Source organism: Centroberyx gerrardi, chromosome 10, assembly GCF_048128805.1.
Source record: "Centroberyx gerrardi isolate f3 chromosome 10, fCenGer3.hap1.cur.20231027, whole genome shotgun sequence".
Classification (NCBI taxonomy): Eukaryota; Metazoa; Chordata; class Actinopteri; order Beryciformes; family Berycidae; genus Centroberyx; species Centroberyx gerrardi.
Genome location: NC_136006.1, coordinates 25,456,451 through 25,479,334, shown reverse-complemented (window position 1 = coordinate 25,479,334; position 22,884 = coordinate 25,456,451). Strand labels below are relative to the sequence as shown.

Sequence of the window (22,884 nt, the reverse complement as noted above, 5' to 3'; positions counted from 1 at the left end):
ACCTGACGTTTACTGTTGGTGTTTTAGATCGCTGAAACAAAATCTGCTATTGATCTCCACTGTAGCTGTGCTGGAAATATCTCTACATGTGGCTAGTTATCAACAGGAATAAGAAAAAATACACCAAAATGGACTTAGGAATGCAAGGTACACCAATAGCTGTTTTTTGACAGTGTTTTAGGGTGGATTTTTCCTTTAAATCACCTTATGTGTCTCCTTTCCTCCTCATTCTCATGCAGGTACTGGTAACAGCCCCATAGATTTTTTTTTTAAAGAAATGAGCAGCTAGACATGAATTATAAAGGCTTCATCAACTCCATGCTTGTATTTATTTACTTCACTACTTGGGGAAAAAGAACATCCGGGCAAGAGACAAGACAATTTCCCTACAGGGATTGATGTATCTCATCATTTTGAACACATTCCTTCTTTCTCCTCCTCTTCATCTCTCTCTTGTTCACTTGTCTTTCCTCTCTTTCTTCGTCTGTTTCTTCTCTCTCTCTTTCTCCATTTCATCTGCTCTCACAATATCTCCCTCACAACTCGCTCTTCCGCGCTTCTCCTTTCTCTTTGTTTCCTCTTTTTCACTCAACAGTCCAGTTTCCCAGACCAGCTGAGTGTTGTTGTTGTTTTCCCGCTAATGGTTTGCGCCTGGTTTTTCAAAGGGGGGTGGCTCTTCAAGTATGGAAGAAACCTACCTTAAAAAGAGCACTTTCCCCGCGTAAACGCTTTCCTTTATTGTCCGTGTTCATCCATTTTACGGTCTGAGACATCCACCCTTGAGAGAAGAGCGGAGCCGCGAACGTGCCATGTGCAATCAATTCGCGGCGAAAGCTGCTATTCCATAGTCCCTTCAATTTGTTTTGAAGTGAAGGGGGGATGAAGTGTGTCTCTCACCTCTACCCGTAACAGCCTTTGAGGGATTGGTAACGCACCTCTCTCTCGCTCTAGTTTTTGCAAGTTTTCTAGGGAATTTTCCCTCTTCAGACAGAAACAGAGGTGTTCGAGTGATAGATTGCCACCTTTAAACAAATCAACAGAACCACCATCTTCCAACACTTCCTCCTTCCTCTCTGTCCCTCCTCCTCCTATTCCTCCTCTTCCTCCCCTCTTTGTCACCGGCGCCCCTCCTCGCCTCCCTCCAGGTTTCATTTGATGTCCTTGAGGTTTTTTTTTATTTTTTATTTATTTTTGGGGGGATTAATTTCAGAATTTCATTCCTCAACTCTCTGATTCCCCCCTTTTACCTTTTCACTGTCATTTTTCTTTCATACCCAACTTTATTTCATCCCTGAGATGAAAAACACAGGTAGATTGGAATGAAGGGAGGGAGTAACAATGCCGGGAGATGAGAGGCGAAAAGAGAAAGATGTTTGAATGTGAAAGGGAAGACAAAGACGGAGGCGAGGCTAGGAGAAATCGAAAGGGGGGAGCGAAAGGGAGAGAGAGACAAGGATAAGGGCAGACAGGTTGGAGGATAGAGGGAAAGAGTAGAGGACAAAGAGAAGAGGAGAGGCGGAAGGGAAGAGTTGAGCCTGGAGAGAAGAATGATCGGAACACGGCAAAAGGAGAGAGAGAGGAGGAAGAGAGGGATACATGAAGAGAAATTAGTTTTTGAAGTCGGCTAAAGAGCAGGCAGATAGTTCTCGGAGATTCAAGATTAAAACACACACCTCAGGAAAGTGTGTGTGTGTGTGTGTGTGTGTGTGTGTGCGTGTGTGCGTGCGTGTGTGCGCGCCGTGGCCAGCCAGACATCAGACATCACACACTCATGACCACAGCTAGTCGATATATCAGTCTACTCCTAAGTCTAATGCATCATTTTGATCAGATTCCACACACAAGTATGCATGACTACGATTAATTATTAATTGTTATTTTTTTATATCAGATGTCTGACCAGAGAAATCATTCCAGTGTGGTGTGGGAGGATTTTACTCCACAGCTTCAGGGGTGTCGGTCTGTAAAACCTGTAATGAAACATGCCTCACTCTGTCTTAAAGGAATACTGCACCCAAATGATGAAATGAAATGAAAATGTGGTCATTATCGACTCACCCTCATGTCAGTCGAAGCACTTTGTATATCCACAGCACACAGTGAGTTTGCTAGCACTGCTCCATATCAGCCTTCTCTAAAAGACCTTTGTCCATTAGATCATTAGACTTCCAAAAAGGGCAAAAAATGACCCAGTTCAAGCGCGCTTTACCTGTAATTACAATATTTCCGACAGCACTTGAAGGCAGCATCTGCTTGCCAGATAACTGTCGTGACAGTTATCTGGGACATAATGAGGTGAATGTTGGACTTTTGGACCCACAGTGCAGTCGTTTGGCTTCAGAACACTTGGGTGATGCGGTTTGGAGTAATTTAATGGTCATTTTTTGCCATTTTTGGAACTCTAAAGAAGAACCAGGACCTGGACACTGTAGTTCTTTTGGAGAAAGCGGATATGGAGCAGTTCTAGCAAACTTGCTGTGTGCAATGTATACAAACTTCACCAGTGTTTCAACTGACATGATTGTGAGTAGATAATGACCAAATTTAGATTTTTGGGTGAACTATTCCTTTAAGGAGCTGCTAACCCACCTGAAAAAATGTTGTTAGTATGGGTTTCAATGGAGAGTTTTAGTGTCCCGTGACACTCAATAGTGCATATTGCCAAAAAAATATCCCAACATATTGCTTTAGGCCTTTAAAAACCCATATCAGTTGGATCCTGTCTCCAGCCTCAGCACTGAGTGTGGTGTCGGGGAGGAGCTTTAGAGGAGAACAGGGTCCTCAGGGTGTTGCTGGTGCCGGTTCACGCATCAGAGACGACTGATTGTTGTTCTTTACACTGTATTGATCCCTGAAGGAGAAATTCAACTTGTGCCTTGCCCCCCCCCCCCCCCCCCCCCTTCCCCTCCCTCCCCCCTCCACAGAGAGGTCAGAGGTCAGGGTCACATACGGAGCAGCAGCCCTGCAGCTGGTAGGGATTCAGTGTTTTGCTCAAGGACTCTTCAGCAGGGAGGATGCTTGCAGGGGCTTAGACCCTGCCGCGGCTGAAGGACAGGCTCACCACTCACTTTGCCACCCTGCTGCTTCTCAGGGACAGACATACTGTGTGTGTGTGTGTGTGTGTGTGTGTGTGTGTGTGTGTGTCTACTCTTTCTGCAAGATGTGAAACATAGTATTATGCTGTGTGATAATGTTTGGATATCCACAGAAATGTATATATTTTTATCTATATTATTATTGATAGTAGTAGTATAGTAGTATATTAGCAGCAGTGGTACTACTACTAGTAGTAGCAGTATTAGTAACAGTAGTAGTAACATTAGTAGTACTATTATTAGTAACAGTAGAAGTACTACTAGCAGTAATAAAATTAGTACTAGTACTAGTAGTAGCAGTAGTAGCAGTAGTAGTAGTAATAGAAGTAGCAATAAATTTTTTTGTTTTTGTTTGTTTTTTTAATTGGAATTAATGATTTAACTTCCTCATCACTTCCTCATTGTCCTCCGTAGATCACTGGGAATGTATGACAAGAATTCCTTGTCACTATATTCACCTCATATTCTTCTCATACTTATACCAGATATAACCAGTGATGCAGTGATCCAGTAGTGGGAAATAAAAATGGGGGTAAAGTATGACCTCCAGTCAGTGACCATCGTAAGGGAAACAACCAATAGAAACAAAAATCAATTATACTTTCTAGTATGATAGTTTTGATTTTTTCCCCTTACAACCCTCATATACGTAACTTATATCAGTTTACTTAGGCCTACTATGAATTAACATCATAAAGATTTATGTCTTTACCATCATTTTACTCACCTAAAATGAATGAACTACATCCCTGGACATGATGTGAAAAATGTGTCTTTCACCCACACACTCTCCCTCTTTGTCTTTATCATTCTGTCTGTCCCCAGTCCCATTCCCAGGGATAAAGACCTATGTGGACCCTGATACCTATGAAGACCCCACCCAGGCCGTCCACGAGTTCACTAAGGAGATCGACCCGTCCCGGATCCGCATCGAGAGAGTGATTGGAGCCGGTAAGCACACACACACACACACACACACATCCATTTGATTCTCACTGATTTGCTGTTTGCCTATGTGGGTGGAAGAGGATCATTTCATATTGGTTACAATAGCAACGCTGTGAAATCTGCCATAGGAGATGATCTATTTTCATTCCCCGTATATAATTGCCATGAACTGCATCTACTCCATCATATACAGTACAGCACTCATTTTCTGTCTCCCAGTGTCTCACTGTCATTTTCTCAGCCTAGACCGTACAAATATTAAAGCTTTAACAGGTTTAGAGAACAAAAGACAGTCTAAGAATAGATTCTAGGCTTGTTTTTTAAGAAGGTGCAAAGAGAGAATTTGATAAAGTTGAACTAATCAGAGAGGAGGCATCAGGCTGGGTTTTAAGATGTGAACTGCAACACTGCCCCCAGGTGGTGTAATGCGGTACCTGCTGGTGGTACTGATGAAGGACTGACGTTCTGTGATGGGCTGCTTACTGAGTGTGTGTGTGTGTGTGTGTGTGTGTGTGTGTGTGTGTGTGTGTGTGTGTGTTCCAGGTGAGTTTGGCGAGGTGTGCAGCGGTCGCCTGCGGACACCGGGGAAGAAGGAGATTGCCGTGGCGATAAAGACGCTGAAGGGCGGCTATGTGGAGCGGCAGAGGCGGGACTTCCTGCGAGAGGCGTCAATCATGGGCCAGTTTGACCACCCCAACATCATCAGGCTGGAGGGCGTGGTCACCAAAAGTAAGAGGGATGGTGGGAGTTGTAGTTTCATTGACTTGTATGTGAATTTGGGGATGTGTTAGTTGAGATGTTTCTGCTCACCAGATGGTCCAACATCTCCATGTGCTGATGTGTCTAAGAGCCTGTAGTATTTTCATTAGGTCCTTGTTGAAATGCCTGTGGTAGTAACCTTTATAGACCAGCTGATGTCCTGTAAGTTACTGATGCTGCTGACACTAGTTTTCACTGTAGTTATATTGGAAGATTGATTTTTCCATTTCACATTTCTCTACAATTCAAATTGCGTGTTGGGAAAGACTTCCCAATGAGTGTAGTTGTGTCATTTTACAACATTAGATTGTTTGATTTAGGTTTTGCATATTGTTTGCTGGTCTTCATTCTTTATAAGTGGGCTTAATCCTTTGATCCGTTGAAGATGTAAGATTAGTGTAGGAGGCCTTGCTAACTGTATGTTAGCAATAACATTAGTTTCTAAGTTGTAGTAGTGGGCTATTATTGGTGATTTGATTTGATTTTTCATTGTTATATTTTCATATTTTTGGCAAAGTTGTTTTTTGTGTTTGTTGTTAGTATTCAGCTGCAGCTGTAGCCGGTCACCATTGTTGGCTGTCTTTGCTTTGTAGTAATCTAGACAGCCGTTAGCCAAGACACTAACAGCTGGTAACCATGGAACTAGCACTAAGCTAGTTTTCATTTGTTAAAGTTAGCTAACTGTAAAAGTTACCTAAATAATGGTCAGTTAGTCAGCATATTTTCATGGAAGTCATGGTAAACACCTGTTTTAATGCATTATTGAGAGAAACATTTGACTATTTCGTCTCTCATCCTGCTTTCCCTTTAAACAAAGCAACACGTCTGGCCCATGAATGACGCACTCCCCACCTCTGAGCCAGTCTGGAACAAATATTTCACCTCGTTTTGACCTGTAATTTTAGCACCTCAATTGCACCAATCAGTGTAATTTTGAAAATGCTGGAACACAGCACACACACGCATCATTTCACCCAGTGTTTGTTCAAATCAGATGAGTGGTGTCTGAGATGTTGCATGGGACAGACAAACAAACAAACAAGCAGATGGACAAAAACCTAGAACAAACTTAAAAGACATTGTGTTGTTTCAGGTTTCAGTTGTATGGTAATTTGGGTCTGAATGTGTGATCAAACCAGCGCAGTGTGTCAAGCAAATACCTTTGTACTTTGGCTCGAACTCTATTTTTATATTTAAATTTTCAGGGAGCAAAGGATTTGAAGTGGTACCTCTGTGGGTAGCCTACCTCTTGAGCAACAGAATTACTGCATCAGTGTGTGTGTGTGTGCGTGTACGTGTATGTGTGTGTAAGTGGCCGGCGTGCATGGTTGTGTAAGTCATGTCACTTTTTTTGTGCAGGCATATATGCGTTATCATCCACACAAGGTTAGTGTGTGTGTGTGTGTGTGTAGACTTGTTAACGAGCTCTGTTTTACGGGGCTCACCCAGCGCAACATATGGTTGTTTTTACAGAGGGTGTATAAAGTGAGACAGGGCTGTGAATATAAATGTGTCCCCTGAAGACTCTCAACCCTCTGCCTGCATCTAGATAGAGGACACTCCTCGGCTCTGACCCCGCTGACTAGGACTGCACCGATACGTTTGTTTGAAGGCTGATACCCATACTGAGATTATGGGATGGAAGCCGATATTTTGCGCTGACAGATTTCAAACTGCCACTCCTGAAGCTGTGGATTAAAATCCTCCCACACTACACTGGAATGATTTCTCTGGTCAGATACAAATCTAAATAATAGAAACATGTCCACTAGCTGTGGTCAGGAAGGAGCCAAAGCTTTTTCTTACACAACTTTGTTCAGTTCCAGTGAACACATTCTGCGGTCTGTTAATTCTGAATAACAGACTGCTGTTTCACATCTAATCCAATCACTCTGCAGTTTGATTTTGTTGATTTTTATTCAAATTAAGTGGCGGCACCTTGTGACAAAAAGACATTAATCCCTAGTTACTGCAGGCAGTCATGCTGGACTGCTAAAGCTTGTAAAACACTTTAACTTTGAATAAAAAAACATTTCAAATCAATCAATACAAGTGCAAACAGCACTCCGACATGCATTCTCAACCACTGTGCAGCATGCTGCAGCAGCAGTGTGATGTTAGAGAGTATTGAATCCTGCTTTCACCGTTCAAGATGGATCACAAGAAGGAGCAGCCGGGTTTATTCTTTCTATCTTCTAGTCTAGTTTGGGTTTGTAAGGGAGTGAGTCATCAGAAGCCATTTCCCATGCCAACAAATACACACACACTTACGCACACACACACATACAGTATACTGTATGTACACACATAACAGCTCAACGCACAACAGCCTTCTTGTGCTTGGCAACGGCATCATATAGAGAGACAAATTATTCCAACGTCCTTTTTCAGTCTGTCTGTCTGCCTGTCTCTCTCTCTCTCTCTCTCTCTCTCTCTCTCTGTCTTTCTCTCCCTCCATCTGTTGTTGTTCTTCAGAGACTAATTAAGGAGAGTATTGTGCTGTGACTGACTGCCATACCTGCACTGGAATAACAGGTGACACATTAGGCTCTGGTAAACAGGTGCGCTTGGTTTCGTTCACGCACCGCACCGCAGATCCATATATTGTTTCCAGACCTCGCTAATTAGTTCAGGAAAGCCAAGCTTGATCGTGTAATTTACTATCGTCTAATGAGAGTTATCATCTATCACTTCTGGATTTATGTGGGAAAAAATACTTTTTGGGGGTTATGTGAATAAGACTTTTGCGGATTTCAAAAGCTATTATGGGCCTATTTGGTCCAAAATGGGTCTTCTGTACCAAAATGTCATGCATTTGTGCAAATTCAACGTGCAACTTGCTCTTTTTTTTTCTTTCCATAATTGAAATATCTCCTTTCTCTAGTGTCTGGAGAATGGGCGATTGGGCAAATGCATCAGGGGTCGGAATTTCCATCGCTGATGTTTTGCTTGATTGATCTTCAGTAATATAAACTGTAGCTCAGACACTCAGATGGGAAAGTACAGGCAGGGACAAAACTACACTCAGGTTGATTTAGAATGTATTTACAGGCTAAACACAGGCAGCATTTCCCAGAACCCCCCCGTGGGTATACTGGTTTTGTGCTACTGCTTGATATTAGGAATGAACCAACACCGCATATTTGTTTTTTTCTTGACTGCGAGGACTTATACTATAATTTTAAAATGTAAAAATGCCCCTTCCTTGTACATTTAAACGGTCCTACACAAAATGAACATAAATATTTCCTGTCCGTGACCATAAATTACAGCTTTACTTGTTCATTCAGCGGCAAATAGGTTATATAACCGTGACAGTGTCCTCTCTGGGGTCAGTTCTCACCTCCTGTCTCTCTCTTTCCTCTAATCAGATTTTGTAGTCCCTGAAACAATCACTCACATCAGAGGTTCCCTTATTGCCTGTCACAAAATTTATGTTGCTTTAGTAAGGGTGTGAGACAGCGGTGGCACGAGTCAATTAGTTGTGTTATGACATTTCACAGAAGCTGTGAAATGCATTTCGTGGGTGAGCAGCGGGGTTTCTGAGTTTTAATTAACATCAAGTCTCCTCGTCTCCGTTTCCCGTTGAATACAAACCACCGGCCGAGACGTCGTGGGATTCAGAAGTGACAACAAAATTGCGTTGTTTTACATTATAATGCAGCAGTGGAGCAAGACACCGCATCCTTACCAGTGCCAGGGGAGCCTGAGTACAGAAGGTGCACTTTTGAGTTGTTTTTTTAATGTCCAATTTATTTGTTGACTTCCATAGTAAAATTAAAGAAGAGAAAGCGCACTTTCATTTGTACTTTCATATATAGTGATGGAGGGATTATAGTTTATTTTTCGTCAAATGCATTGACTCCAGAAGCTCCAGCATGAAGCAGAAACACCCTGCGCTCTAAAAGCCCATTCGGACATATTGGAGGCACCTGGTATAAGACATCCCAGCAAGAAAGGTCAAATTGGAACAATTCTGAAAAGAAAATATATTCAAAATGTCCTACTATGACTTATAGATGAAGAATGAATAATATATGTTGTGAAAGGCTTTTGCCAGTCAAATGATATAGCCCAAGTGAGTTAAAAAATTTGACTGAGCCGTACATTGGCATTTAAAGTTCAGGCTTGTGATTGCTGAAAACTATTAGAAAGCAGGGTGATGCGATCCAGGGAATCTTCCCATCTGCTGTGATTTTTCACATTCCCATTTGTTTTGTTGTGGTAAAAAAAAAAAATGTGTTGAATTTGAAGTGTGATACCATGTTGTTACTGCGCTACAGTAAGCCTTCCATTATTTCTCTTTCCAGCAGTTCCGAATGGTTTACAGCTCAGCAGTACACGAGCCCGGCTAGCCGCCTGCCAGCTGTAAACCAGTCAGTCTGCAACACCACAGGGATCCTCTGTGGGGAAACAATAACATTTTTTAGAAAGATATTGTGGTTGTACGTCTTTCTAACTAATGGTTTGGGCCACGTGCGACACGCGGAACGGAGTGGCTAATCGGGAGAAGTGGGACGAATCCCGGTGGGGTGGGGGGGGGGAGGTGTGACGCGCCGGAACTGTTTTATAAACTGACCAACTTGACTTGATGCATGAATCGACTGCTGATGTGTGTCTGTGTGGTTTCGCCGGCCCCCCCTCTCTCTTTTTCTCTGTGTCAGACTGGCAGCGGTAGACACACACACACACACACACACAGAGCTACTGACACGTCCCTCCACATGCACAACAAAATCCACCTAGAGGCTGATAGGGGGGTTAGTGCAGCCCCCCCCCCCCCTCCTGGATTGGTCAATCTCAGGCTTGTTTTACAATGTGATTGGTCAGCTCATGACTTAATGACAAGTTCAAGGAGTCTAGTTTCGGTCTGGTTGTGAACAAATAGAGAGAAAAGGGATGCAAAGATTAAAAATAATATATATAAGCACAGCAACAGGATGCAACAATATGTGATAAACTGACTGTTTTGTATGCAAACAAGCTGGCAGCCATTGGCCCCAGCAGATAATAATTATGATGATGATGATGATGATGATGATGATGATGATGATGATGATGATGTAACAGGTACATCAGAGAGTGAGTAAAACTGAAGCATATGATTGCATGCATTGCTCAACATTTTTAGTGTTGTGCTGTTAAAGGATTTGTTAGTCTAAGTATAAATTATAGCACTTTTATGAGCAAAGTGGTTATAATTAGGCCACCTGTGATATGCAACACTGCCTTGACTTTGCCAAATTATTAATGATCTACGCTGTGTTCTGTAAGAATCTCATTTGTTGCTGCTGTTTTTTTTTAGTCTATTAGTAGGTCAAGTTATTGATGAGACAAAGCAGGAAGACAGGATGACTAGAGCTGTAGCCAATGCTATTAGAAGTGTAAAAAAGCAGATTTTAATACCACAATACTGCTATTACTACGACTACCACCGGTATTATATTGACTTAAAGTGCAGAAAAAGAAAAAAGAAGACAATAAAACAGAATAGGGCTTGGGGGGAAATGAAATAAGACATTTCAGTATGTAAAAAAACAAGTGTTTTAGTTGTATGTGTTCATATTAAATTAGTAGTAATCTCACTGATTGATTTTGCCGTACATTTCTCCCAGCTTTAGCTTCTATGTCTATATGTTTTTGATTAATAACACAGTAATGCAAACTTTATACTCATCCATATATTACCTCAGTTCCCAAGGGCTTCAGATTAATGAAGTTGCCCTGTAATTATAGAACAACTTGCACAAATAAAACAATAAGGCGGGGTTCCCCACAGTTTGTTGGCAGAGACTCTTTGGCATTGGCCTGAGTGCATAAGCAGTCTGTACACCTGATACCATAAAGATGCACACTTGCACTTCTGCTTTGTAAATCTAACAATGTGGAGAGTCAACAATGCACATTTGCATACTCTGCAACACGTTCTGTTTGTTGTATTATCTCCAATGTACCTTTTTGTTGTAATTAACCGTCGCATTATGTTCCGTATATTCTTTTTCTTCGTTCACTATGTTCTACGTTATCGTTCTATTCTTATCTATATTCTATTCTTCGCTGTCGGAATGACCTAAACTTCCCCACTGGGATCATTAAAGTTTTATCTTATCTAATGTTTCTTTCCGCAGGAGGACAGGATTTCATGCTGCTCCTGTAATCACGGGCTAGTAGGGCTGCACAGCTTTCACACATTTCTTATTTTAGCTTGAGTAAGAGTTTTTCTATGGAGCCAGCGGGCAGCACATCTACAATAAGGCGGTGACGGAGGTGATCTTTGGCAGTGTTAGTGTGTCGGTGTGTGTTTAGTGAATTGATGCCCCTGTTTCTCCCCTAACCCTTCCTCCTCCTCCACCCCTCCCCCCGCTCCTCTCCCTCAAACCCCTCGCTTTAGCCCTATCCTCCTGCGTCAGACACCTCCTAAGTCCGTAATCCCCTCTCTCCACCAAACCTACTCTTTTTTTTTTTTTTTTCCCCTCTGTCCACCTGACCCCGTCCGTCCGTCTCTTCCTCCTCTCTTCCCCCTAATGTAGTGATAGCGGTGCTAAGCTAATTAGAGACAGCTTTGTAATCACACAAGGCTGCTGTGGATTACTGTCCACTCTCTGCAGGCCTAACCCCTCGATACGTGAACCCGTGTAAGGATAACACACACACACACACACACACACACGCATGTTGGTAGGCACTCACACACAGCCACATAATGCACTAAGACACATATTTAATGCCAAAAACATGCGTGCTAGACATAGGTGCTAGACGGATATATGGGGCCGATATCATCCTTTTATGAAAAATCAGGTATGGTCCAGTCAGTGTCGTCCACCTCTGATATGATGGATATGATGCAGTTTGATTGATTACATATGTATTGTTGAATTGATCAATACTACACTGGTTGTCCATGGGAAGCCCTTAACCTGAATTGATTCCAATGTGACATTTTGATTGGATAGTTGTATTAGTGTTAGTATTATTAGTATAATTATTATTCAGTGAAGGTTTCAATGGAGAGTTTTAGTGTCCTATGATGGTCTAACTGTTGTTTTAGAAGCTTTTCCACCCTGACAAGAAGACAGTTTTGGTGAAAACACTGAATCCTTGTATTTTTTGGCATGAAAATAGTCAAATTTAAAGATACTGAATACCAACACAAAGCATAGGGTTAAGGTTAGGGGGGTTCATCGGTCATACACGCTTACACACACGCACACACACACACAGTGCTAGCACTAATCATCTGTTAAGTCTGTATGGAGAACAGTGATGGATCTCAAGTTAGGCTTTGTCCGTCTGTTTTCCCACTTGGTCACAACTATTGAATCGGTCATGCGTCTGATTAGACATGAAAAAAAGTGAAAAAGTGACTTTATGTGCAGTGGGCGAAGTTGTTTACCAATGTACATTGTGATTGATTCCAGTTGTGTCACTTCTCTCCTGTCTTTCCTGGCAAATAAAGCAGTAATGCCAAGAAAAATCAGCTTTGAAGAAGTACAGATTGTGTTTGTGTGCTTGCAGGCCGGCCTGTGATGATCGTAGTGGAATACATGGAGAACGGATCACTGGACTCGTTCCTGAGGGTGAGTTCTGCAGTGATCAGAGACATTGAACATATGTATTGTTTCTGCCCTCAGCTGCTGTTTTTGTGAGAAACAAATATAGGTCTATAATGATAATAATAAACTTTATTTATATAGCTCTTTTCAAAGTGGTTTTGCACTTACAAGCAATAATACAATGATGGAGGAGACAATAAGGCCGGCAACAAACTTGCCATGCAGTACATGGTTTAAGAACAATGGCAATAAACAAGGCATAAAATAGGTAAAAACTCTGATACTCTCTATATCTTTAAAAGATGACGAGGATCTTGTTCATCTTTGTTCCTCAGTCAAAGTCTTTGGGCCAGACAGCAAAGTCTTCTTTGGTCTTTAGCCTAGGTTAAAGGATATGGATCGTATCTAGGGGCCAAACCTAGCTGTGTCTCGCAAGTAATCATTAAAATCTGAAAACGAATCCTAAAACAAGCAGGCAAGTTAGCTTTATCTCTGTCATGGCTTAAGAGAAGCTTAAACAGGGCTAATGTTATCCTGTGATCAAAAATATAGTCCTGTCAATAACCTGTCAGCACAAATCTGAACAGTCTGAATCACTGAATTACATCACTATACAGTATGTTTCCTTGCTGCTTACAACTTAAACCTCTTTCTCATTATCATTCTGTTGCTTTACTCTTTCTGCTATCCTTCTTTATGCACCCTCTCTTTCTCTCTTCTTTTATGCTCTAATATACTTTCATCATCATGATCATTTTCTGTACTTTCTGGTTTATGCAGTGACGTCTTCTCTCTCAGTTGATTTTCTCTCTCTCTCTCTCCCTGTCAGCAACATGATGGTCACTTCACTGTCATCCAGCTGGTGGGCATGCTGCGCGGCATCGCCTCGGGCATGAAGTACCTGTCAGACATGGGCTACGTTCACCGAGACCTGGCGGCTCGCAACATCCTGGTCAACAGCAACCTGGTGTGTAAGGTGTCCGACTTCGGCCTGTCCCGAGTGCTGGAGGACGACCCGGAGGCCGCCTACACCACCACGGTACACCAGACGTCCTAACGCTTCATCCACGAATACCAAGCAGCTAATTCTGTAAACTGATACAGGTTTTACCAAAACTGCATTAATCCTGTTCTATTACATACCAGAGAAATCCTTACCAGTTTAATACATGCTCCCAACTGTGGTTAGACCCATATATTAGTGTCGTCCACCTTTGATGATGGTGGATATGATGCAGTTTGATTGATTACATATTTATTGTAGAATTGATAACCCTGGTGTATGGGAAGACCTTAACCTTCTAATGTGACATTTTCATCTGATTCCACATATGTATGCATGAATATCGTTATTGTTAGTAGTAGTAGTAATAGTAAAAGTTATCATCATGGGTTTCAGTGGAGAGTTTTAGTGTCCCATGATGGTCTAAATGCTGTTTCAGAGGCTTTTCCATCCTGACAAGGATAAAATTCTGGGTGAGACACTGACTACTTTTTTTAATTTTTTTTTAAATTTTCAGCATGAAAAATTCAAGATGTTGAATGTCTGCAAAAAAAACAAAAACATTGTCTATCAGCAACTTGGTATCGGCCTTCAAAAACCCTACACCCAACAGTGACATCATGAAAAAGTCTTGGCATGACTGTCACCGCCAGGCAGTGTGAACGAGGGATAGAAGTGAACACTTGTGCCTGTTCCAGTTGGAAGGAAACAACTGTTCTTTCTATTTTGTCTTGTTTTGTTGAAAGGCTTGTTTGGGGAAAAATTGCATTGTTGCTAAAGTTGCTGGAGGCGTCGCTGTTACCTTTGGAACCTCATTCATGTTTGATGAGAGGAGAATTATTCAAGCCGGCCTACTGAAAAATGCATCTGAAGCAGCTTTGGAAGCCACTAATTCCCTTAAACCACAGCTCCTCGGCACACAGAAATAACATGGAGTCCTTCACCACACACTATTTCTCTCAGTGCAAGCATATTCGCTGCCAGTATGGCTAACTTTGCTTTACCCCCTGCACACTTAACCTATTGTGTTGGGTCTGGGAGAGAACACTGTTGGAAGTTGTGTTGGGAACAGTCAGACTTGTATTCTTGGCAGGGTGGAAAAGCCTCTGAAGTGTCCTTGAGCAAAATACTGAATCCCTATCAGCTCCAGAGGTGCTGCTCTGTATCAGACCCTGACCTCTGACCTCCCTGTGGAGGGGGGGCAAGAGAAAATACAAATTTCTCCTTCAGGGATCAATACTGTATCACAAAACAACAATCAGTCGTCTCTGATGCATGAACCGGCACCAGCAACACCCTGAGGACCCACTTCTCCTCTAAAGCTCCTCCCCGACACCACACAGTGCTGAGACTGGAGACAGGATCCAACTGATATGGGTTTTTGAAAACCGATACCCTGAAACAGCATTTAGACCAACATAGGACACTAAAACTCTCCATTGAAACCCATACTAATGAAATTCTTTTAGGTGGGTCAGCAGCTCCTTAAGGCGGAGTGAGGCAGGTTTCACTGCAGGTTTTACAGACTGACACCAATATTGGCTCGACATTTCAGCGACCTCCCCTCCTTCTCTCCTTACGGCGGCATAGGAGAGAGAGTTGCCTTAGATGGTAAAACTTCTTCGTCTTCAAAACAGTTGTGTGGAAGAGACTCTCCTCTGTAAGTCTGTCTGAGCCCACAGTGACCTCCATTCCCTGGATTGTACTGAGGTTATTGTATGTGGAGGAAATGCTGCGTTGATGGTTCCGATGGTCACTTTCTGCCCCACAAGACCCTGGGTCAAAGCTGAAGAAGGGACTAAGGAAAGGAAAGTCAAGGAAAGGAAAGGAAAGGAAAGGAAAGGAAAGGAGATATGAGGAGAGGAGAGGAGAGGAGAGGAGAGGAGAGGAGAGGAGGAAATTGGCGGCAGTAAAGACAGAGAAATGGACAGGAAGAGACAGTAAGTCTGGCTTCAGGATTAACTCTGGAAAGCCTTAGCAGGAACAGTATTTTTTAAGTATTATGGATTTTATGTGTCTTACAATGGAGCTCCTCGGATCCATTATCATTAGCCAATGCTGGATTTCCCGTCCATTCCATTCCCTGGTTATCCCATACTATGCCAAAGGAGCAATGATAATCTCAGTGGTAGAACACATTTAGAAAACAACAGCCCTGGTTCATCTGATCAGCTCATAATGTCCAGAAAGGCAAAACACTCTTGAGATGTGTGACAAAACATCTGCAGTCAGTGGGAATGCGTTGTAAACTGCCCAGTGCGAATGTAAGGCAAATCCTCGAGGAAATCTTCTGCTTTTCTACATCGCATTAGAGAAACTCTGTAGCATCTGACTCAGACAGTGATGTTAGAGCTTTGTCTGAGGCGGGTAGTGCTGCCTCTGGTTTAGAACCACCTCCTCCAGATGAAATGCCCCCGAGACGAGTGTTTACAGGGTTTGAGGCTACACTGAGATGTCTCCGTTTGAATATGAAATCTGAATTGAACATGACAGCATGGTAATGGTTTGCCAGGTATATAAAAATTTTTACAAGCAGTGGTCGTCACCGAAGTGTGACAAGGATTTACCTGTCACACAGCGCATTTTCCACTTCTGCTGTTCGCAGCGTGCAGTCAATATGCTGATCCTTGTGTTTGCGTGTGTGTGTTTGTGTATTCATGCATGCACACTGGTTATGTATTACTGTGTGGTGCGTGTGTGTGTGTGTGTGTGTGTGTGTACAGGGCGGTAAGATCCCTATCCGGTGGACGGCCCCTGAGGCCATCTCATACAGAAAGTTCTCCTCAGCCAGCGATGCGTGGAGTTACGGCATCGTCATGTGGGAAGTGATGTCGTACGGGGAGCGGCCATATTGGGAGATGTCCAATCAGGATGTGAGTAATTTAATCCTCATTCATGTGATGAACAGATTTTGTTTTACCCAGGGAGCACCAATGTTTTCCCAGCAGTAACAAGCCTGCTTCTCTAACCTCTTGCCTACCGCCGACTCCATTCTAGTCCTCACACTCCATTGAGCGAATTCTGAGTTTATTTTCCATTATATCGGTTAAAGTGGTCGCCCTTTAACGCCTTGCCTCGCTGTTTTCTCACATCAAAAACCTACCTGAGAGAGAGAGAGAAAGAGAGGGGAGGACAGAAATGCTGGAGAGATTCACCAAAGGGATGAAAAGGATGAGTGAGAGGGGAAGGAAAAGAGCACTAAAGGTGAGAAAGAGTTTCAGAGGACTTGGGTCCAGCAGAGGAGGGTTTTTTAAAGCTGTGGAGTCAGAGCCTGGCTGAGCGACCCGCTGATCCCCGGGCGGCGGTCAGGGATTGGAGGGGCCGCGGAGGGAGCCGATCCATCCCTCTCTCCGCTGAGTGTGAAAGCCCCGCCGTAATCCCCTCAACCCCTGACACACGCACATTTACACGCGGACACACGCGCACACACACATTCGGTAAGGTCTCGGGGCTTGGGGGGGATTTGTGCTGCTTGGGAATTGCTTAGAAGTGCTTTCTAAGGCAAAAGGCCAGCCAAGCCTCAACCGGCCTAACGCCGTCTCATCCCGGTCTAGGCAGCACCACATCTCCCTACAGAGACACACAGCGCTCTACATTCCCACAGTCCCTTTAGATATGATATGGAGATCTACTACTAATACTTAATCAGCGCAGATCAAGATCTATGGAAACTACTTGCTGTTTGTTTGGGAATTGATTGATTGCACAGATCCCGTGTTTGAGTACATGCGCTACACACCAAATTCAAACCCAGTTCTCCCACACAGGAAATCAAACAGCCAAAGAATCCTCCCTCGATTATGGGAGATAATGCAGGCTTACAATGTCTCAGGCAGAGCTACTATTCATGTATCCCAAACAGTCTCACAATGTCGCTGTCATTCTTTTGCATTTACACTGTACATGCATCTTGAGTCTGAACGTGACCAATGTGAAATCTTGGAAGAAATCTTGACCACATACTTTGCAGCAAGAAAAACGGGTTCTAACAGGATCCCTTCTTCCAAAGTGTATATACAAAGCAGATATATCTGAAAAACATACATTTGATTTTGTTGTCACAATCAACTTAGAATGGAAAAATCCATGTTCAAGTACACCATTTGCCCTACTGTGTTAGTGCTGTTCTGCACGAAATAAAACTGATCCTCAGCCCAGTGTGTATCACTCAGATTTGGTATTGGTGTGTTAGAGGCTACTGGGTCGTGGAGAACAGCACTTGAATATGGAGTGGTCCATTTCTGAGACCTTCTAAGTTGCTTAAATTGAACTTTTGAGTGTCTATATCTATATCTACATACATTTGTATGTAGATATAGATCTCATGGAGGAGGAAGGCATCATATCAGAACTTGTTTCTGACCAGTCAAATCTGGTCACATGTATGTGATGAAGACTTCCTCCAAGCTTTTGCATGGGTTGCTTTCGGAATTGCAACAGCATCACGCCACAGGATATTCGGGCTACTGTCCGTGCTTATATAGCAGCCAACAATACATGTGTGAATCCACAACAAGACGAGACACAATTTCTTCTCCCGAACCCTTCGTCCCATCCCTCCATGTCTACAGGTGATTCTGTCCATCGAGGAGGGCTACCGGCTGCCGGCGCCGATGGGCTGCCCCGTGGCCCTGCACCAGCTGATGCTGCACTGCTGGCAGAAGGAGAGGAGTCATCGGCCCAAGTTCACCGACGTGGTTTCCTTCCTGGACAAACTGATTCGCAACCCCAGCAGCCTGCTACCGCTGGTAGAGGACATCCAGAGGTACGGTGTGGAGCCCTAGCTGAGGACGGATAAATGTAATGAGTTGAACTGAACTGAACTGAGCTTAACTAAAGATTTTACCTCTCCACTCACTGTACTTGCTCCTAAAAATGCCTTGCATGTCTCTCCTTAGCTCTTATTCTATGTCTCGGTTGCTTATAATTTTTGAGGCTTATGCTAGTACCTTAGCTCTCATTGGATAAAAGCGTCAACTAAATGCCTAAAATGTGTGAGCTGAACTGATCAGATCTGAACTTAACTGGGCTTTTGATTGCATCAGTCTACCAGAGTCTCCAGGGGAGGTGATGGACTATCCAATGTTCATCTCCATCGGCGACTGGCTGGACTCCATTAAGATGAGCCAGTACAAGAGCAACTTTGTGGCAGCAGGCTTCAACACGTTGGATTCTGTGGCCAGGATGAGTATCGAGTGAGTTGAAGAACCAAAACATAACCAAGTTATATCGTCAATGTCACATACTGAAACCCTTAGCTGGGCTTTGTTTTCATTCATTCATTCATTCAATGTTTATTGGAATAGGGACAGAAACATAGACATAGAACATAGCAGACTAAAACATCAGTAGTAAACTGTTCTGGCATCAGTCTCTCAGAATCAAAGAGCGAGGGCTTTCTAGACTCACCATTTTGCACCGACATTGAACAATCATACAGGGAGAAATCCATCGTAGAAGAGGCAGATATACCAATTTCTCCATTCACAGTAGCCTCAATAGACCAGAATGCATCGCAGCTGCATTGCATTCTGGTCATTCAAGACATGTTGTGTTTTGAGTAAGGGACATGGCTGCATTCACAGACACAGCCCAATGTTCACAAGCTACTTAACCTATACATCCACCTTGGATTGAAAGCAACTGGGGGTTGTCCAAAGGCATTCTGGGAAACGTAGGAACTCACTAACTGAGGTAGAAGTAGATGGGGCAATAAAGTAAATTACAACACTTGATCACAAAATAGCTCCTGGAATGCATTGAACATCACAGATTGATGATATATGACAGTGGAAGCGTGGGATTTTTCGTTAAGGTTAAGGAATAAATGCAGTCAATGGAAGGTCCTCGCAAATATTATAATAGTGTCTGTGTGCATGTGTGTGTGTGTGCGCATGCACGCGTGCGTCTGTGCGTGTGTGCGTGCGTGTGTGTTTCCCCTCTCGGCCTAGAGATGTCAGGCGTATCGGGGTGGAGCTGATCGGCCACCAGAGGCGGATCACCAGCAGCGTCCAGACGCTTCGCCTCCAGCTGCTGCACGAACAGGAGAAGGGCTTCCATGTATGAGAGCGCCCGCCGACGCCAGCTGGGACGCGTGGAGCGACGGACCGGACGGACCGGACGGGAGCGAAGTCTAGACCAGACAAGTCTACAGCCTGTGCCTCAGTCTCCACCCCCTCATACAGACAAGACGGACAGTCTGTTGAAGCCTGGAGGTCGTTGGACGGACTACCGCAGCAGACTGTCCCCTGGTCTCCCTCCTAACCAATAGCAACACAGACTGTTTTCTACTATACACCCCCCCCCCCCCCTCCCCCTCCCCCCTTTGCCCCATAGACCTGCTTCTGCCAGACAACTATAAGACAGCCCAGTAGACTCTTTTAAGACTGGCCCCGGCCCTCAATAAAGGGGAATGTAATGCCTTGTTGCAGCAGCAGTACTTTCTATATGGAGCAACAATATCTAGAGATGTAGATTTGCGAACGTAATCTACCGATTCTTTTCGGGGTTTGTTTTTTTTTCTTTTTCTTTTCTCTCTCCATGTTTTGTGCTCATGTAGCTGCTATCGGGCGTGCAATCGCAAAGGTTTGCCCTTTCTGGAAAAATATCCTCAAACGTTTTTATTTTGGAGTTTGACAACTTCTCATGAAGGTATTATTCGCGTCGCTTTATTTAGCCTCTCTCCAGAGATTCTGGTACGCTAATACTTGAAGAAAGAACTACGAAGCCAGTCTTGAGGATTTCTTGAATGTTTTAAAAGTGTATAGACGATTTATCGATAATTATTATCATAACCTAATATCTATCTATGTGCAGTCCTGTATGTGAAAGCCCTAGTAAATCTGGATCTTATTTCAAATGTTTTTATTCATTTATAAATTCTATCCAAATCAGCAATACAGTATTATGCAGTCACCTCAGTATCTCAAAGAAGAGAGATTGTGAATCGTGAAAGGAGAAAAACTCTTCGGGGCATCTAGACATTAAGATCACACGACACTATCCACCTCTGTTGGTATCGTCACATGCTAAGACTTGCAGACCTGGATCAGTTGCCTTCAGATGAATAACCATATAAGCCTATTCTTAACATCAGCCTGAATTATTTGGAGCGTGAATGTTATCGCCTGAAAGTACACAACCTCCACTGTCTTTTAACTATGAATGTTCACAAAACCTCGTCTGTTAGGTGATGATGCTCAAAATCGTCATTCTGAAAACTGAAAATGGACTTATATGGTTCTTCAGGATTAACTGAAATCCTTTCATATACCTTGATTGTTTCCTCTTGCACTTCTGGGACGACCCAGCTGATCCGACCTGCCAGAGGGGGGTCAGCTCATCCCGGACGCAGAGCTAGTGAATGGATTTCAAGGAGTCATCTTACCCCAATCTGAATTTACAGTGTGATTCATGTAAAGATTTTGGGGCATTTGTGGCAATATGGGAAACCAGTGTACATAAATGTAGTCTGAAATGAAAAGTGTTGGATCTACAGTAGTTGATGTCATGATGTCAGATGTTTGCCATGGAGATCAACATGTATTCCCATCTCGGAGTCAGTGGTGAATAGACAGAATATACCATGTAACTAGTTAGTTGAGTTGCAGACAGCAGCAGTAGCTAGAACCTGGCGGATGAATACTGGCGAGAAAAGGCACTAGGTCTTATCGGTGTGTGCAATAGGATAGAGCTCAAGGAAAAGAAGGCAGAGAGAAAGAGAGAGAGAGAGAGAACTAACACACACAGCAGCATCATAACTCATCATGAGTCATTATAACCTCAGCAGTAACACACACACTCACACACATACACATACACACGCACACACACACAGATTGCCTTACAGTCCAATTAGCCTAGAAAGAAACACCTAAGGGTTTGGAGAAGGTGTGATAATCCGACGGACCTTGAATCACAGGACTTTGCCATTAGTTTGAGTTGTATTCCATATTCCACATGGAAGCCCCTCTAGAGCTGTGGGATTTCCGGACGCAGCGTAGATACTTATCCAGGGCTTCAGGAGTAGGAAGGATGCACGCGCACGTACACACACATAAATACATACATGCACACACACACACACACACACACATACTCGCACACACATTCACCGCCCTTCTGCAGAATATGGAGAATATGAGATGCTGTTTGTTTAGCATGTCCTACTGCTGAGCAATGGTAGAACGCTCTTTTGTACAAAGTACAAGTATACTTATAATTCTTGTATTTTATTTTTCTATAATTTCCAAAGAGATGTTGTAGATCTTGCACACTGTAAGAGGCAGTTACAGCGGATATTTATTTGCAAATAAAGGTGAACAGTTCTGGTGGTTGACTGTTCATTTTGTTTTATTTCTATTTTGGAACTGGGGAGAGGAACCATGAGAACCGAGCGGTATTGATTGGAAGGATAAAATGGTTTCAGAGAGATGTTTTGAATTTAAGAGGAAACATCACAGAACTGAAGATACTCTCAAGATGCAGTGTAAGCAGGGATGTAGAGGAGGGTGAGCCCACCAAAACTTAGTTTGCCTGACTTTTTATTTGCTGAATACAGTTTACCACTTTTTAGGCTGACATAAATCTTTAGGACATTGATTTTATAATATATATCATAGTAAGTAGAATGGAACTCATTCAAATTATGTGACAGTAGTGTCTTTTAAGGGAACAAAACCATAAATGAATAATTTTCTGACAATATAATTGAGTTTTCCTTATACTGGTTGATGTTTGCCTTTTGATGAAGTTTGATCATAGTTTACCCACCATCTTATTTACCACTACATCACTGGATATACCTCTATGTAAGATGGCAAAATCACATAGTTGGACCCATCTCCATAATTCACTTGTAAAAGTCAACAGCCTTTTAGAGCTGGGGACTTTTCATGAAGTTGTACTGTAATTGATAACCAAGAGATGGAGCTGTTGGACCGTTGGCCCGCTGCAGAGCTGCCATGTCAAAGTCCACATTTAATTGCCGCAATCATTATGCCAATTTAACCCAAGGTGTACTATATTCAAACTGGGTATACTGCAGTCCTCCTACTAACAACCATTTGTCCCATCACCTCTTCAAAAATGCATATTCTAAACCATAATAATAACTCATACAGCCTTATATTTCTATAATATTCTCATAGGGACTTATAGTGTGTCTGTGGTACTCAGTGTTAAGTTTATAGTGACCTCATCATAGTTTATATTTTTTAATCTCTTATGGTATTACTGTAATATTCCTATAGGAGTGTATAGTTCTGGTGTGACATTTCTATAGTATCCCTATAAAATATATTATAGGATAACTATAGATCTTTTTCATAAATGGACCAAACTAGACACTAAAGCACAGACACACTAAAGGAGGGGTCCCATCAGAGAGGCGGGGTGTTACTGTAATAATTAGATGCATCAGTGTGGGGGGCCTGTTGTCACATCTTGTCACCCTGGCCAGGTCACGGGGTGGTTCAAAGTACTTAATTCGCCTTAATAGGATTACCCGTCCCAAGCTGGGACA

General features: G+C 42.9%; 1 protein-coding gene across 2 annotated transcripts in view; it reads left to right on the top strand.

Moving 5' to 3' along the window:
* Positions 1-19,427, top strand: part of LOC139918003 (ephrin type-A receptor 6-like) — a 172,629-nt gene extending 153,202 nt beyond the window's left edge. For both annotated transcript variants that reach the window (XM_078285969.1, XM_071907256.2), the window contains exons 10-17: positions 3,921-4,046; positions 4,587-4,772; positions 12,321-12,382; positions 13,188-13,397; positions 16,085-16,234; positions 17,933-18,126; positions 18,407-18,556; positions 19,313-19,427. In XM_078285969.1, coding sequence (XP_078142095.1) covers positions 3,921-4,046; positions 4,587-4,772; positions 12,321-12,382; positions 13,188-13,397; positions 16,085-16,234; positions 17,933-18,126; positions 18,407-18,556; positions 19,313-19,427 — 1,193 coding nt within the window. The remainder of the gene's footprint in view (positions 1-3,920; positions 4,047-4,586; positions 4,773-12,320; positions 12,383-13,187; positions 13,398-16,084; positions 16,235-17,932; positions 18,127-18,406; positions 18,557-19,312) is intronic.
* Positions 19,428-22,884: the final 3,457 nt, after the last annotated feature.